The sequence below is a fragment of the Pundamilia nyererei genome, unplaced genomic scaffold (assembly GCF_000239375.1).
Source record: "Pundamilia nyererei isolate P.nyererei 1_Seehausen unplaced genomic scaffold, PunNye1.0 scaffold00003, whole genome shotgun sequence".
Taxonomy (NCBI): Eukaryota; Metazoa; Chordata; class Actinopteri; order Cichliformes; family Cichlidae; genus Pundamilia; species Pundamilia nyererei.
The window spans coordinates 6,614,661-6,630,593 of NW_005187404.1; the positions used below are offsets into that span (position 1 = coordinate 6,614,661).

Genomic DNA, 15,933 nt, shown 5'->3' on the forward strand with positions numbered 1-15,933 from the left:
TATAAGCAGCACGGTGATGCGCTGGCTAGCACTGTTGTATCACAGCAGGCTGAGGTCTGTCTGTGTGGAGCCTGCACGCTCTTCCTGTTGCCTGTGCGGGATTTCTCCATCTACTCTGGCTTCATCCCACAGTTTAAAGACAGGCCTGTTAGGGTAACTGCAGGGTTTAAATGGGCAACAAGTGGGATGCATTAGCCTTGTGATGGGCTGTTGACCTTTCACTGTATGACAACTGAGAAAGGTTTGGAATAAATGGATGGATGGTATATTACTGTAGACTCAGTCATTTTCTTGACCTTCTTCGAACTCCAAAAATCAAAACCATGATTGTTATTTTAAACAGCTGGTAACATTGCCAGTGTTTGTCAGACATCTCATAACTTCTGTACAATACAACACAATATGACAGGCCTGTGATGGTTTAATGGCATTTTACATGTACGTTGTCAAGCTGGATCACATAATAAAGTAAAGGCTGCACTCTTATAGGACCATTTATGACTATAACCCTGAAAGCGCCACAAGTTTATTTTGTGCTTTAAAAGTTTTGGAAATATATTAGAAATATGCATATTCTAATAGAAATACAACAAAAAAAATCAAAGTTTATCAATTCTTAGTCAACGTTGTGATAAGACCCCATGAAATACCTTTTACTACACGTGTAGTGGATCGTGGTATATGTAGAGCTGCAGTAAAACTGAGATGATCTCACTTCTTCCATTAATAAAATTTGCCCTTGGGAAACTACTTCACATCCATTCAGATTAACACTGACATTACGGGAGTTGTACTGCGCTGATGTGAAGCCCCACTTTTAATTTTTAATTCACATTAATGTTTGTGATGAAAGGCGAGGGGAGTCCTTTTATTTAAAATAAACAACCAAATAAAAAAAATCACCAGCTGAAAATTAAGTGAGAATCAACCACCATGACAAATTTCCAGAGTAAAAGCACAGAATTTAACTGGATATAATCAGTCTTTGAATTCCCAGACATATCCATATTTTGCCCTTTGCTATTCAAAAATGTTTCATGAGGAAAACACTCCCACATGATTCATGTCTTTGAACTTAAAACAAATCCCTCCATAGTTTCTGAATTCCACTGGTGGTAAGTAGTCTTTCTCCGAAAGCCAAGTGGGCTTTAGCAATATGGTCTTTGTTAGCTATATAGTTGCTCTTTCAAATAATAAATCAATCACAACTGTTCTGAATTCCTGCAGTTGTGACGCAGTCTTGCAACATACAAAATATCAGTCAACTACATATTTACATTTAGTATTTAACCCTTAATATCCTGGGGATATTTGTGGCATTTTTTTTTCATGCTTTCATGCTTTGGCTGTGCTGAATGAATATAGCTCATATTTTAATTTTAGAATTGTTGTCTTAGTTCCTGAAATTAGCTTTAAATGGCTAAGCTACACAAACCCCCCACATTTTATCCTAATGCTGAAAAAACAAACCCATTAAAATTAATTAAAAAATAATCTTTTGATCCCACACTTATCGGCACATGCATTCCTTTATGTTAAGACTTTATTTTGGACTCCTTGCCTTCGATTTTTAATTTTTACATTTGTCCACCAGGTGACGCTATTTTTTAACCATTCAAAGCATGCACCAAAATTTCACCCTTTTTTCTGTTTTCTGCTGATATGGCAAATGTTTCCTGCTATTGATGTTGGATAATGGTGTGTGAGCGTGTGCACATTTTGTGTGGTATCTCTGCAGCAAGAACCAAAACAAACTTGGACTTTATTCTGGTTCTTGCTCAAGACGTTCATGCAGCTGCACTGCAGCCATGGTTAGAAGTGTGAGCAGTAGTGCAGGGGCAGTCATTTTGGTGATGGCAAGACTTTACAGTGCACACGAGGCTCTGGAAATGATCGTGCACTATGTGTGTGAAGATAGCGCTTCATCCTCCAGCTGGAGTCCAACTCTGACTCATCTGAAGGTGAAAGTGGAGAGGAGATGGTTAAAGCAGTGAAAGGATGGATGCCTAAAATTCTAAAGATGCAATTCTCTTTTGATTTTATAGATGAGTGCAGCAGAGTTACAGACAGATTTTGTTGATCTGTCTCTGGACAGTGGTCTGGGTAGTAGCTGGTGGGTTATGACTTGGACTGTAGAGCCCCCACCTGTTCAGAAAGTGTAGTAAGTTTTGTGAAGTATGTAATCATTCTGATAAGAACCTTTTTTAACACCTTTTACTATCCAAATGTTCAACTGCTTATTAATTCAGATATGTAATCGGGGGTTACAACCCAGTGCATTTAGACATGAAGGCACGATCAAGATCACCTGCTGAAATTCAAGCAGAGCATCAGAATGAGGAAGAAAAGTGATTTAAGTTACTTTGAAGGCGGCATTGTTGTCAGTGCCAGACGGGCTGGGCAGAGTATTTCAGATTCATACCATACCAGAGGTCAGAGGAGAATTACAAGCTCATAGGAAGGCAACAGTAACTCAAATATCAATACAACTGTTCAGAAAGTGTTGTATGTTTTGTGCCATATGTCATCACCACATGCTGATTTTTTTTCCCTCTCTCAAACAGTTTTAGTTTGCTAGGCAGTGATTTGTGTATTTTAGATATTCCACCAAAAATGCATTTTAAAGAAAGATTTATTTTTGTGTTATCATCACTTATGCTGCTGAAAGATTTTAACATAGGTGAACCTATTAAACTAAAGGCTATTGTACTATACTCTGTATTAGGTCCTACAGAAGAGAGGGATTCACATCCATCACGATCTCCATGGATCCCATATCTACCTGAGGGCCCCATTTTTTTTTTCAGAGGATGTCAACAGAAGATAGTTTTACTGCTGGCTATGATCCACAGCAGACACACAGTGACCAGTCAGTGCATGGGACCAACAGTGAACCTTGGTACAGGTGATCATCTAGATAACGACTGCGTTCAGATTTGTTTTTAACCCCAGAGTTATGGTTTATTAGCTTTATGAATTACCAACAAATAAATGAACTACACCTGTGTTTGCCCTATCCTGAGTATTCAGGATGATGAACAGCAAGCTAATTGTTATTTTGTTTTATTCTCTTTTGCTTCAAATGCCTCAGAATGTCTTTAAAATATAATAAAATGAATTGATGTTTGAATTGAATTCAGTGTCTTCAGTTTTAGTGTCCTGGTGTTACACATGGGATGTACCAAAACTGCTAGATATGATATAATTTTAAAGGCATACTAGCCTTATCACAAAGTCAGGATGTTCACACATACAGCAGTTATGATCTGCACATCTGTATCACACCTACTTCATGTGGACCTAAATATAATAACCACAACATGATCGAAACCAGGGAAAGAATCAAAACTTGGATTTGAGTCCACATGTAAACATGTTCATGTATGAAGTGTGACCTGACAGTGGGGCGAGGTACAAAAAATATAATCTATTAAAATATGATAAATTAAATACCACTCAATACTTCTATCAGTGTACAATCTAAAGAAAGCAGTAAATCAATAACCCCGTAAATTGAAAAAGTCAAATACTAATGTACATGCAAACATACTCATTGTCAATAAATACTATTACCATATAAAACTTTATAAGTTTACGTTTACTGTCTGCAAGTTCATATCTCTGTGGGCTGGATTATCCAATGGGCATTCTGGGTAAGAGCCCAGGGGTCCACACTTGGTGGCCCATCCATGCAGCATAAAAATTGGAAGCACTGATACAATACTCCTCCTGAGAGACTCCTGTTTTACTTGCAAGGAGCCAGACTTTCCTGTAATCTTTAAAGTGGTCTTGAGCAATAGTTCTTCAGGTTTTTTGTTTGTTTTGTTCTTTGGACATTGGCTGCATTTTCACTCATTTTCAGTCCAGTCCTTGTACCTGACTATTTCCAAAGGAATGTTGTTGTTGTTGTTTTCATTTGTTAAGCCTTTTAACACCTAAGGAAGTTATAATGGTCTTTTTTTTATTTCCCAGTGAGACGCAGTCCTCTCCTTAATGATTAGAAATCATTTTGCACACATATGTCGAAATCTTTATGAAAAATCAAAGTTTGCTGGAGCCTCTCAAAGATTTGTACCCAGGGGTCTGTAATTAGTTGATCCGGGTATCCTCTGCATTCCTCAGTATGCTCAGTGCCCAGCATGTTCTGGTCCCTGCAGACACACATAGAGGGAATGTCTGGATGTGCTGCTCTGCTGCCACCTGGTGGTGAGGCGCGGTACCAGCCACTGCTCCGCGGAGCATTAGCACAGTTGAAGATGGCGACTGGAGTCCTTCAGAGAGTCAGCGGTGGTTTGGGTCGGGCTAAAAGCGGGGCCCACTCGGCCGGACAGCTCGCGGTGTGGGGAAGGTGGGGCAGTCTTCATCGTGAATGTTCAACAGTCCTCTCTGTAGTTTCCTGTGTTAGCTGTGTAGTGTTTTCAGTGGGGATCTGTTGGTGGCTACGAGTAGCCCGGTAAAGCTAGCCCGGTGACTGCTAGCCAGCCCACTGTGGCCTTTCAGCTTGAACTTAACCAGGAGCTTCAGCTTATGTGCGTTTATTTAGTACGTGATATTTAAGACTAACGCTTCTGTCACTGTTGGGAAACTCAAAAGAGCAATAGTTTCTGTCAACGTTTGACAGTAAGCATCTAAAACGCTCAAGGTCAATTTGACAGTTTATATTGCTACCTTGTAAAAATTGCATGACTTACAGATAGCATGCAGGTGCACTGATCACCGTGTGCATCAGAGGGTCTGACATTTTCAACTGAACAACCGCACCAAAGCCCCTAAAAACAGATACTACGTGGCTGTGCATGTACATATAGACTAGGAAGTCAGTCATTCCGAAGTCGTTGCAGTGTCCATGTGTTTCTTTTTCATGGTGGCCTGTGTTTGCAGGGGGTTTGCAACTTCCAGCTGCAGAAATAGAGAGGACAGCTGGTTCAAGTCACTGTTTGTGAGGAAAGTTGATCCCAGAAAAGATGCACACTCCACCCTACTGACCAAAAATGAGGAGAGTAACCTCTATAAGATTCAGTGTAAGTTGCCTTTAGGGTCCCCGCATTACATTAACAACATTTTGACCTTTAGTAATGAGACTTTTTTTCTCATTTAAACTTTTGTTTCAGTCCATAACGTCAAGCCAGAGTGCCTGGATGCATACAACAAACTCTGGTGAGTGTTTTGTCATTTGATGTTGTGAACCTTTAGTGCAGAGGAAGCTTTACCATAAGTGGGAGGAGGATCAAGGACTGGACACTTCGTGTAAAAATAATCCAGTCTATTCCTGTAAGATGATGGGCTGGTATGACTTCTGTCCTCCACAAACCAGACCTGCTCATACCTAAGATGACTGGAACCCATGGACTTTAAGCACAACACATGCAGTTTCAAATTAAATGTCATGTGGACCGCTGGTCGTACTGCATTTAATTATTTGGCTTGTCGTTTGCCACAGTGAGGATGTGTTGCCCTCCATCCACGCTGATAAGTACTACCCCTGTGAGCTGGTGGGAACCTGGAATACCTGGTACGGAGAACAAGACCAGGCTGGTAGGATTACTAATATCAACACACACAGACATCTGCGGTATAACAGCGCTGCGATCCGCACAGTTTGCAATCAGCATGCGTGTTACACCGCATATTCACGTGCAAGTACAGCATCAATCATTAGCTGTCTTGCAAGCTAATGATCAGGAGGTGTTTATTTTTTGTTGTTGCAGTGTTTACACCACAGTAATTTCCCTCCCAGTATTTATTTACACTAACCACAAATGGATGTAGTTATGTCAGACGTTAAAAGCCGGACATCTGGATATCTTTACTCTTGCTACGTGATGATCCTTCTGTTTGTACTTGATGTGATGTTGTAATTGTGACAAATTGTCTCCCCAGTGCATCTGTGGCGTTACAGAGGTGGATACCCAGCTCTTACTGAGGTGATGAACAAGCTCAGGCAGAACAAGGTACTACTACACGGCCCTTTGCTTTACCCGGGGGATTATAAGTCTGAGTAAGCTCACTGATTAATGTCTGTCCATTGCCAGGAATTCACAGCCTACAGGAAGGAGCGAGGAAAGATGCTGTTGTCCCGCAGGAATCAGCTCCTCCTGGAGTTCAGCTTCTGGAACGAGCCAGTACCCCGAACGGGACCAAACGTATACGAGCTCAGGACCTACCAGCTCAGGGTGAGTGGTTGAGCTGCAGCCTGTATCCCTAGTTTACACTTAAGGAAATTGTGCAGCCGTTCACAGCACTAGAAGAGCTTCCCTAAACTTACATGGTTATATTTATTATTTTTTTAAAAAAGGTGACAGATAGTATTCACTCTTCATGATCACACCTTTTGTCCATGGACAGACTTTAAAGACTCTCTGGTAAAAACACAATTGTTTATCTGCTGCCACATCTCACTGCAGCAGCTCGGGCTTGGCTGTTAAACTATCCATCCTTTTCTTACCTCATGTTTCCCATTTAAAACTGATGATCTCCATCCTGACATCCTTCTGTGGACTTAAATTACTTCTTTCCCCTCAAGCTGTTAGCACGACACTCAGGATCATCCCGAGTGTTGTGCTAACCATCACGGGATGATCACTAACGTGCAGAAACTCTTAATCGAAACCACGCCATCCACCGCAGATTAAGTCATGCTTTTTATAATTGAAAAAATCAAACTGTCTCTAGACCAGCACCCCTCTGTGACATGTGATGAATGCTCGCTATTATCCCCTCATCACGGGCTGAGATTGCATCTTTGAAACAGCAGGGCGTTTGTCGTCTTATGCACCAGAGAATGATTGAAGGCGCTCTCTCGGGTGTAGTTGTTCGCATTGACAAAATACCTGTGTTACTACCTCTTTGCCATTTTCTTTTCTCTTTTACATTAATATATTTACTTTGGAAAGAAGTTCGAAAGTTCTCCATTACATATATATGCTTAAATCTAATAAAGAATATTGTGTTTTCTCTCTCGCAGCCAGGAACCATGATCGAGTGGGGTAATTACTGGTAAGGCAGCCTGAATTCACTTGATTCACTGAACTGTACTTACAGAACAGTTGTACTACATGAAAGCTCCCTCATCACACTGTCATTAATAAGAGCTATTCCACAGAGACGCCCCCACGTTTGAAGCTATGCTGTCATTCCCTCAAGCCAAGAATCAAATGCTAGTGTAACAGTGTGTACACTACAAACGTGTATATAATAGTTGAGTAATGTGAGCCTGGAAAGAGCCGCTGCGTGGACTCACAGAGCCAGCAGATCAGCATTTATCAGTAGGTGCAGCAGCGAAGATTGTGATGGATTAAATTGAGGATGTGAGCTTTCTGCACAAGCCTTTGCTTTCCAGATAAATTTCTTCTGTCTGACCATAGTTTTATTGCTTTTAGTTATTAGTGGTTGGGATTACATATTCAGAAGAAAAGTTGTCATTATCCTGCAAACTTAGCCTGTGTGCAGTTTTATATGTAAATATTATTACAGGTATTATTTGATTATTAAGTTAGACGTAAGATTTTCTGCTTTGAAGCTTTATGCTTTGCCTTTTCCTAGAAAAGCACACATGATTGATTGATCTCCCCCTGTTCCCTGTGCTTTTCAGTAATCATGGCTAGGAAATCAGCCTTAATGCAAAAAAAAACACACTGTGACAGCTTCTTTTTTTTTTCTTTTTTTTTTATATTCTTAATGTTTGTATTCATTCACACTTTAACCAGCTTTTTTTTTAAATAAACCTCCAAAGTCCTGCAGATAATGCCAGTAAAGCTATTTAATATAATTTGTGCGGTTAAAGGTTTAAACTTCTGCTTCGTATTTCACCAGTTTGATGAAACTCGAGCTTCATAGTTTTCTATCCAGACAGTGATTATGGTTTGAATATGTTTATGTTTGCTTTGGGAGGAAAATGTAATAGATTCAAAACATTCTCCTCACTCGTTTCACGAAGACTTGGCCAGTCTTTAGATTCATAAACATGCGTACAGTAAGTCATGATGATGTCACGTCTCGCGGTCGGATGTGATGTTGGAAGTTATAATCGCAGCTAAAGGAGCAGGTTGCAATCCTGCTTTAGCTGAGAAAATCCAGTCGTGTGAATTAATCAGGAGGTATTCGGGGATGATGTTGAAATCCTTTGAATGCTGGTTAAATATTTCATGTGTGTGTTTGTGGTGGTCTGGTGTTAAGCCAGATGAAGCCTTTGTGTTTTTTTTGGCCTGTGCTGTGACCAAAGGTGCTTTTGTCTGCAGGGCCAGAGCCGTTCGATACCGCCAGCAGAACAGAGAAGCTGTGGGAGGGTTTTTCTCACAGATTGGAAACCTCTATATGGTCCATCACCTCTGGGGTACGTTCAAACACTTCCACGCTGACTTTAGATAATTACGCTAATGTTGAAATCATTAGTTGCTTCGCAGAAAATCAACAACAGTTAACAGTAATTTATCTTGGATATACATACCAGAAATGTCATGTTCCAGATTTTCTGCTTTTCTTTGTTATTATAGAGTTAATATATTTGGATTTTTGGGCTGTGTGGTCAAAACAGGCAATGTGAGATTGTCTCCTGAGGCGTGTAATTGATAGATAAATGTGTGCAATGTTAACTGAGGTAATTATCATCCCAATTTGCAGTACACCCAGCTCTCCAGAGAGCTTTAATCACGAGCAAATAGTCATTCCTGTGAAAACTGCTTTGAAGTCTGCTTGAAGGGAGTGTGCAAACTTGGTTCGTTGTGATGTGAAGTCAGAGCTTCGCGCTCACCTCTCACATAATTTACGTCACTCAGACCAAAGCGGACCAAAACTACAACAAATCTATTAAAACGGTCTCACTGTTCTCAAGAATGAGCATACAGCTGTGAGGGAGAGACGGCCCTCTGTACACTAGGGATGGGGCGATTTTCTTGATAGTCCTGTTGCCCACCCCGAGGCATCGCTGTCTACCCTCCATAACTTACATGCACAAAAAAATGTGCATGGGTGAAAGAGAAACAGGTAGCCTACATTAGTTTTTCTCACTTCCATCATGAAGAAATGCTTGCCTGTTAACATACAACATTTACTGATTGGGTCAAAATAGGAAACTTTTCCCCATCTGACATTTTTGTTGGTGAAAAACTCAGCTGTGTGTGGAGGACATGGAGATCGTGCTATATAAATAAAGCTGAACTGAATTGACCTACAGTTCTACATAATCTAGTTTGGGTTTTTTCCTGTGTAAAATATTTCACCTGTTTATCCTGCTTTCTTCACTCTGCCTCAGCACACATAGACAAGACAACGTTAGGATCTCTGTAAATCCAGCCTCCTGTTTTCTCCCATTGGATGATGAATATGATGGAACAGCAAACGCAATTCGCACACATACACATTAGCTTAAATGTGCACAGAGGTCTGTGTTGCAAGTGTGAGTTATGTGTGGAGGAGTGACATGAAACCGTGGCCTGGCAGGTTGAATTTGTTATTAATCGCAGAACAATGAATCCGCAGGAAAATTAGATAAAAATCACCTTAAAATTGACCACCATCTATCCCTGACATCATCAGCACAACCCCACAGCCTAACAAGGAAATTATGGTTGAGAGGTGGCAGCATATTGTCAGCTTCAGACTCTCCCTCCACCTGCAAGACTTGGTCTGTTAACAGATGGGGGAAGCAAACAAAATATGTGGTATGACTGGTCTGTCTACTCCTGCTTGTGCTGTTGTTGGTCTGTCAGCCATCCATCAAGGAGAGCAAAGAGCTGAAGTGAAACTGAGTGTTCAAAGCATTGAAAGTTTCTGCTGCAGCCACAGTCTGTGCTTCTCATGCTGTATTTTGTCTTTGATTGGGTTTTCTCCCATTCCTGGGAGAAGCACAAATGTGGTTGAGATTTGAGGACTGCACAGGAGCACGTTTACAGTGGCTGAAACTGCCTCTCAGCAAACCCGCACAATCGCTGTTCCGTAAATTAAGCAAAATTTAGCAACTAGCAGGTAAAAACAAAAAAAAGTGGAGCCATCAGGAGCTTGAAAGTTGGTGGAGCTCAAACATGAGGAAACATTTGTTAGCTTGTCTTTACAGATGCACGTGTCCTAAAAATGTCTTCTGTGATTAATTTGATCATTACAAAGTTACCAGATTAAGTCTTAACTTAAAATCATGTACTTATACTGCAGCATTATAATGCAGTGATTTGTTAATTACAGCTTACAAGGACCTTCAGTCCCGAGAAGACACGAGGAATGCTGTGTGGCAGCAGGAAGGCTGGCACGAGGTGGTGTATTACACAGGTGAGCACAATAAGTCTTTTTGTAAACTCAAAGCTGTGCGACTGAAAACTTTACAAAGTTTTTTGTTGAGTTTGTCACTTTCTGAGCCTCAAAGGTTTTTAAACTCATCTTTTCCCAGTCCCACTCATTCAGCACATGGACTCAAGGATCATGATTCCCACAAAGGCTTCGCCGCTGCAGTAAAATGAAAAGCCAACTGGAAGCTGACATCGAGCGGCACCTCCTTTGAATGTTACATCAGCATCATGGGTTCAATCTTTGTCAGTGCTGCCAAACAACGTCCATTCTCTTTTTGTTAACGTCTGTTTTATTACTGAAGGATGTCGCTTGAATCGAGTCGGGTCTCTGAAATTTATCTGCAGTTCAAATAGTTACTGAAAGGCTCCACGCCACTTTTAAGACACGCAGTATTTTCTGTGTGAATTCAGGTTTGGGAGGGAGTGTTAAAATATGTAGATGTGTTTATGTCTGAAATGTGGTGCCACATCAAAATTGGTCCATGGAGAGATTTCATTTCCAAGGTTAGAGCCAACCAAAGTTACTTGACAGGAAAAATCAAAAGGAGCAGCTGTATGGCGTTAAAGTGTGGGAACAGCTAGATTAAAAATAGTACTGCTGAAGCTCGCTGCAGGAGCTATTTATTTATTTAATGTAACTTTAAAGTACATCATGTTTTTAAGTGTGCTGAGAAACTTTGATGTAAAAGCCATGCCATTTCAGACTGAAAAGAGAGCCCTTGTATGAATAGAAACTATATTTCTTTCAAAATCATAAGTGTGTGAAATGCAGATACCATAATTTTATATTTGATGTGTATTATGAATCATTGTTTTACTCCTTTTGGTTGCTTTTCGTGGATGTCCCTACATTTCCTGGTAACATTAATGTTTAGTGGTGCTGTGTTTGTAACTATGGCTTACACAGTTTGTCTTTTTCTCAGGACGGCATGCCTGGTTTTAAAGTCCGTTTTTATCCAACGTATCTTAACGAGGCACAAATCAGTTATTAAGTGAAAACAGGTGTTCTGCATATCAGTGACTGAGTGAATTTGGTACGCAGGCGATCACAGTCACGCTGCTTCATACCGTAACGGTTTTTATTGTTAAAGGAAGCATGTTGATCTGGTGTTTCTGTTCAGAGGGAACAATGTAGAGACAAGGACAAGAACACAGATTAAAGTCATTCAAACAGCAAAGTGGACACTCATCTTTTAATGCTGTGTTTTTCTGACTTGAGTCACTACACTGTCACTGACAGGTCTGCTTACAGCTCTTACAGAACAGAAACCCGATTAAAAATACTTTTACTTCTCATTGCACGTGCCATAATACAAAGGAGTCGTTCTAGTCCACCTAAAAGCTTTCATGTAAACTGCAAAAACACTAAAATAATCTTTTTAAGATTGTCTTCCATGTAGTGTTTTAGTACCTTGTAGTATAAAAAAGGGCAACATAGCTATTAAAGTTACGATTGCTCCCACTAGTATAAACATTTGATTTAATATAAAAATCTATTGAGGTCTAAGGAAAAACGTCCACTTGGTAAAATCTACCAGTGGCACACCCTTAGGTGCAAGTATAACATGTTAAAAATCATAAACTAATCTTTGAGCACCATTAAATCTTCTCCAGTTCTTTCAGTAGCTCCCCAAAACTCGTCACATACCACGAAGACCTCTCCTTGACCTGCGGCCTGACGACATTCCCGCCAAATCCAATGAAAGCGCTCTGAAGACAAAATAAAAGGGTGAAATACTGTAATCACACTGTAATCGCTTTTTACACCAGCAAACGGCGACACTTACAGCTGGAGGGCAGGCCTCAAGATCAGTGGCACCATCTCCGATCATCACCACAGTCTCATAGCCGTACTGTTCCTTCAGCATGCTGATGACCTTCCCCTTTCCTCCGCTCTCAGCTGTGGGCTGACTCTCATCAAAACCAGCGTACTCTCCTGGAAGATGATATTTTTATTGAATTTAATTTAACCAGTCAAAAGACCTGACTTAGATTAAACCTAAGGGTCTGTTGTGTATATTCAATGATCCACTCAAAGGGTTTAGCCTGGACTTCCACTCATGTGAGAACAGAAGAACATCACAAACAGCCCGCCGCTGGCTCTTACCGTTGAAGTAGAATTTGAGCCGGTTGGCGTAAACGTGATTCAAAGGGATGTTTAGCTGAGTGGCCACGTGTTCAACAATGCAGCGGAAGCCACCTGAAATGAGGAACACCTTTATGTTGAGCTCATGCAGACGGTCCACGAGCTCCCTGGACAAAGAAATGGAAAAACATCAACACTCAGAAGAAAATGTTTTTTGACATTCACATGCAATGAGAGTTATTCTGCTGCCCTGTGCCATGTGAAGTTTTCTAAAATTTAATTACAAAAATGCAATAATGTAGAAGAAGAAAGAACAATTTCCAGGAGACACGGCTTTGCCACTTTACTGCAAAATGAAATAAGACAAGATGCACTTTATTTATCCCAATGCTGGGAAATTTTTCCTTTGTTTTCCTTTGTTACAGGAGTTGAACACAAACAAATTACAGACTGTTGAAATAAGGAGAACGGTATGTGGCTCAGTGAAATCCAATACAAATATGACCAAACACATGACTTAATAAGGTAAAAACTAATCAAAAAATAAAATGGATACAAAGTAAAACCAGAACGTGGTAGCTTATCCAGCTCTCAGTTCACAGATTGTTGCCTGGAAAATGTGACCAAATGTGATCTCAAGCACTAGTTGATTGTAGACTTTTAGGACTGATTAACCAGTAGTGATTACTGTGGACAGACAAAAGTCTTTTCCATTCTTGTTGGATACAAGATTTCAGGGCCTGATTCACCACGTAGTTCATTTAAGCACAGGGCAATTATTTTTCAGTGTCAGGCCAGAGAGATAAACTATGAGGTGAGCGGTTAATGGGTTAGGCTAGCTTAGCGCTTAAAGTCAGAGTTTTGTGTCAGGAAGGTGACTCTCTTTCTCTTGATCAACATAGCATCTTATGCTGAACATATTGACCACGTCCAGAGCAGGTTATGTGTTTAAAGTTTGAAAATCTTTTGGAAGTGCAAAATTTTCTCTGCTCATTTGGATGTGCATATCTTACTAATGCAACCAAAAGAGAGTGTGCAGTAAAGTTACAGTGGCACAAAATCTACTGCAAACTCACAGAAGTGTACATGCGCTCACTTGATGAAGCAGACAAATGTTTCTATTCTTGATCCCAAGTGTCGTTCACATCGCTAGAACTGCAGATATATTTTGTTTGGGTTTTTTTATGGGGCGATCGTGGCTCAAGAGTTGGGAGTTCGCCTTGTAATCGGAAGGTTGCCGGTTCGAGCCCCAGCTTGGACAGTCTCGGTCGCTGTGTCCTTGGGCAAAACACTTCACCCGTTGCCTACTGGTGGTGGTCAGAGGGCCCGGTGGCGCCAGTGTCCGGCAGCCTCGCCTCTGTCAGTGCACCCCAGGGTGGCTGTGGCTACAAGGAAGTTGCCATCACCAGTGTGTGAATGGGTGGATGACTGGATATGTAAAGCGCTTTGGGGTCCTTAGGGACTAGAAAAGCGCTATACAAATACAGGCCATTTACCATTTTTAAGGCAGCCCTCCAGAACCAACTTGTTTACCACTATTTTATTGAATCACAACATTACCGTCCAACTGAACTTCATCAGGTGCAAACATTTTGTTTGTTTACCTGACCTGATGTTGGTCAGCTGGACGGAAACGTTGTGATTCAGGAAGAAAGGTCAGCAGCAGTATTTCACAGGGTCTGTGTCTGTCTTGTGTGTGTGAGAAATTTTGTGTTTCACAGGGTCTGTCTGTCTGTCTGTGTGTGTGTGATAAATTTTGTGTTTGTATGCACACATTACAGCTGGTTTGTGATTCACACTCTGAAGGTTTTGCTTTCTGCATTTTCAGCTGACTCCTATTTGTTTTTGGCAATAGTTTTCAACCATGCATTCATATAAGTTATTATTATAATATCGAGGACAACATCTACCTAAAGAGGTCAGTTATTTCTACATTAATTCACCTGACACCTGGAGTAAGCTGAGGTGGGTGGTCTGTTATCAGCTTGTTGACTTGTTCTCTGGAACATCGGATGATGGAAAGACGCTCAGTCAGGGCCTTTTTGAAGGTCATTGAGCCGCCCATGGCTTTGCGTGTCCTGAAACGTCCAAGTAACACATTTTTGTTTGTTCTAAACACCCACAACAAATCCATTAAAAAAAATTAAAATCCACCTACATTTCAGTGACTGCATCCCCCACACCACAGAATTTGGCGAGTTCATCAATGCCTTCTTCCTTGATTACTGTGCTGTCCACATCAAAGCAGACAGCTTCAGCTCTCCTGAAGAGCTCCTTTGTCTGCGACAGCGTTGTCATCATGCTGGGAAATTACATTAAAAAAAGATGCAGTCTGGTGAAACAAATTTCACTGCTGCAGATGCACACTGTGTGTGTGTGTGTGTGTATGTGTGTGTTTGGGGGGGGGGGTGTAATTGTCATCAGCAGGGTCCCGTGCTGCATTTGCTGATTCAACGTGAGGTCTGTGATTTTGGCCAGCGGCTGCCTTATTTCACTAATGCACTAAGTCTTGTATAGAAAGGATGTCTTTCATCCAGTGGAGCAGCAAACGCATCTATTCACTCAAATACCTATGTGCAATCGACGGGGATCACCTCCCAGCCGATGATGTGTGCCAAAGTGCGTTACAAAAAGCAGTGTGCTTAAACAAACCATAGGAGAGGCCCGGGATGGACATACTCTGCGCGTATTGCGTCACCCAGAGGGTCACTACTGAGGGGCAGCATAACCAACAACAAACGTGAAGACACTGAAACTGGGCCAAACGGTTCGTATCTGTCACTTTGATATAAAGTGACAGACATATAGTCATGAAAATGACGATATATCACGGCTGTACGTTGAGAATAAGCGGGCTGTTATCTGTCCGGTGCAGCTGATTTGAACGCTGCTCATCTGCCGACAACTCGAGAGACAGCACCAGGCAGGAAAAAAAATACTTAAAAACATTAGGACAGTCCTGTAGTACTTACCGGCGAGTGCAGCGACGATAAGGCACGAACAGCAGCTTCAGCATAAAAGCCGACAGCTCTCGGTCGGCTCGTGGACGAGGAAGAAAAGCACTGAATGGTGGGCCAATCAGAGAGAAGCCGATTAGGGCCCGCCCACTACATCACTGGCTCGGTTCCATGACGACACCAGCGGCGAAAGAGGGAGAAAAACAACTACCATAAATAACGAGCGCAAAGGCGAAAGGAAGCGATTGAAAAGAGACAAAAACGAAGTAAAACAATAACATTAAGTCACATCGGCTTCAAATGGCCACTAAGATATGTAACAACTACAAAAGAGAGAAAATTATGAAAAAGAGACACAAACAAACCTCCAAAATTTGCAAGACACCAACTTTTAAGAGGAAATGAAACACTAAACATATAAAGGCTAATCAACATCATGGAACCCTGCTCTCAAAATCAGGCACAGATGTGACACTGTCTATGAAGCTAGATTTAAGAAAAAATATGGGCTCAAATTGTGGTCATAAATATTTTGTACTTGTAAATCAGTTTTGTAAATCAGAATGCGTATATTTGTGCATCTGTAGATAAGAATTTGTGTGTGCGTAAAAAA

The 15,933-nt window shown here is 41.1% G+C and overlaps 2 protein-coding genes across 2 annotated transcripts; one reads left to right on the forward strand and one right to left on the reverse strand.

Moving 5' to 3' along the window:
* The first annotated feature begins 4,163 nt into the window (after positions 1 to 4,163).
* Positions 4,164 to 11,455, forward strand: LOC102196085 (protein NipSnap homolog 2-like). The gene is made up of 10 exons (XM_005720812.2): positions 4,164 to 4,348; positions 4,882 to 5,021; positions 5,112 to 5,157; positions 5,441 to 5,535; positions 5,881 to 5,951; positions 6,033 to 6,173; positions 6,965 to 6,996; positions 8,238 to 8,332; positions 10,177 to 10,260; positions 10,379 to 11,455. The coding sequence occupies exons 1-10, from the start codon at positions 4,173 to 4,175 to the stop codon at positions 10,441 to 10,443; spliced, it is 945 nt and encodes a 314-aa protein (XP_005720869.1). The 5' UTR covers positions 4,164 to 4,172; the 3' UTR covers positions 10,444 to 11,455.
* Position 11,456: 1 nt separating this feature from the next.
* Positions 11,457 to 15,491, reverse strand: psph (phosphoserine phosphatase). The gene is made up of 6 exons (XM_005720811.2): positions 15,336 to 15,491; positions 14,522 to 14,665; positions 14,307 to 14,441; positions 12,385 to 12,530; positions 12,065 to 12,213; positions 11,457 to 11,987 (listed from the first exon to the last, which is right to left on the reverse strand). Exons 1-6 carry the CDS (start codon positions 15,377 to 15,379, stop codon positions 11,877 to 11,879), a joined length of 729 nt encoding a protein of 242 aa, XP_005720868.1. The 5' UTR covers positions 15,380 to 15,491; the 3' UTR covers positions 11,457 to 11,876.
* Between the last annotated feature and the right edge of the window lie 442 nt (positions 15,492 to 15,933).

What these genes read in the sequence shown, in the direction of transcription:
- LOC102196085 (XM_005720812.2), top strand. Translation starts at nt 4,173, where the DNA reads ATGTCTGGATGTGCTGCTCTGCTGCCACCTGGTGGTGAGGCGCGGTAC. An exon ending in TAACCTCTATAAGATTCAGT is followed by an intron (nt 5,022 to 5,111) that starts GTAAGTTGCCTT and finishes CTTTTGTTTCAG; the next exon opens with TCCATAACGTCAAGCCAGAG. An exon ending in TATGGTCCATCACCTCTGGG is followed by an intron (nt 8,333 to 10,176) that starts GTACGTTCAAAC and finishes TGTTAATTACAG; the next exon opens with CTTACAAGGACCTTCAGTCC.
- psph (XM_005720811.2), bottom strand. Translation starts at nt 15,379, where the DNA reads ATGCTGAAGCTGCTGTTCGTGCCTTATCGTCGCTGCACTCGCCG. An exon ending in GGGGATGCAGTCACTGAAAT is followed by an intron (nt 14,442 to 14,521) that starts GTAGGTGGATTT and finishes TGGACGTTTCAG; the next exon opens with GACACGCAAAGCCATGGGCG. An exon ending in GCTCAAATTCTACTTCAACG is followed by an intron (nt 12,214 to 12,384) that starts GTAAGAGCCAGC and finishes ATCATCTTCCAG; the next exon opens with GAGAGTACGCTGGTTTTGAT.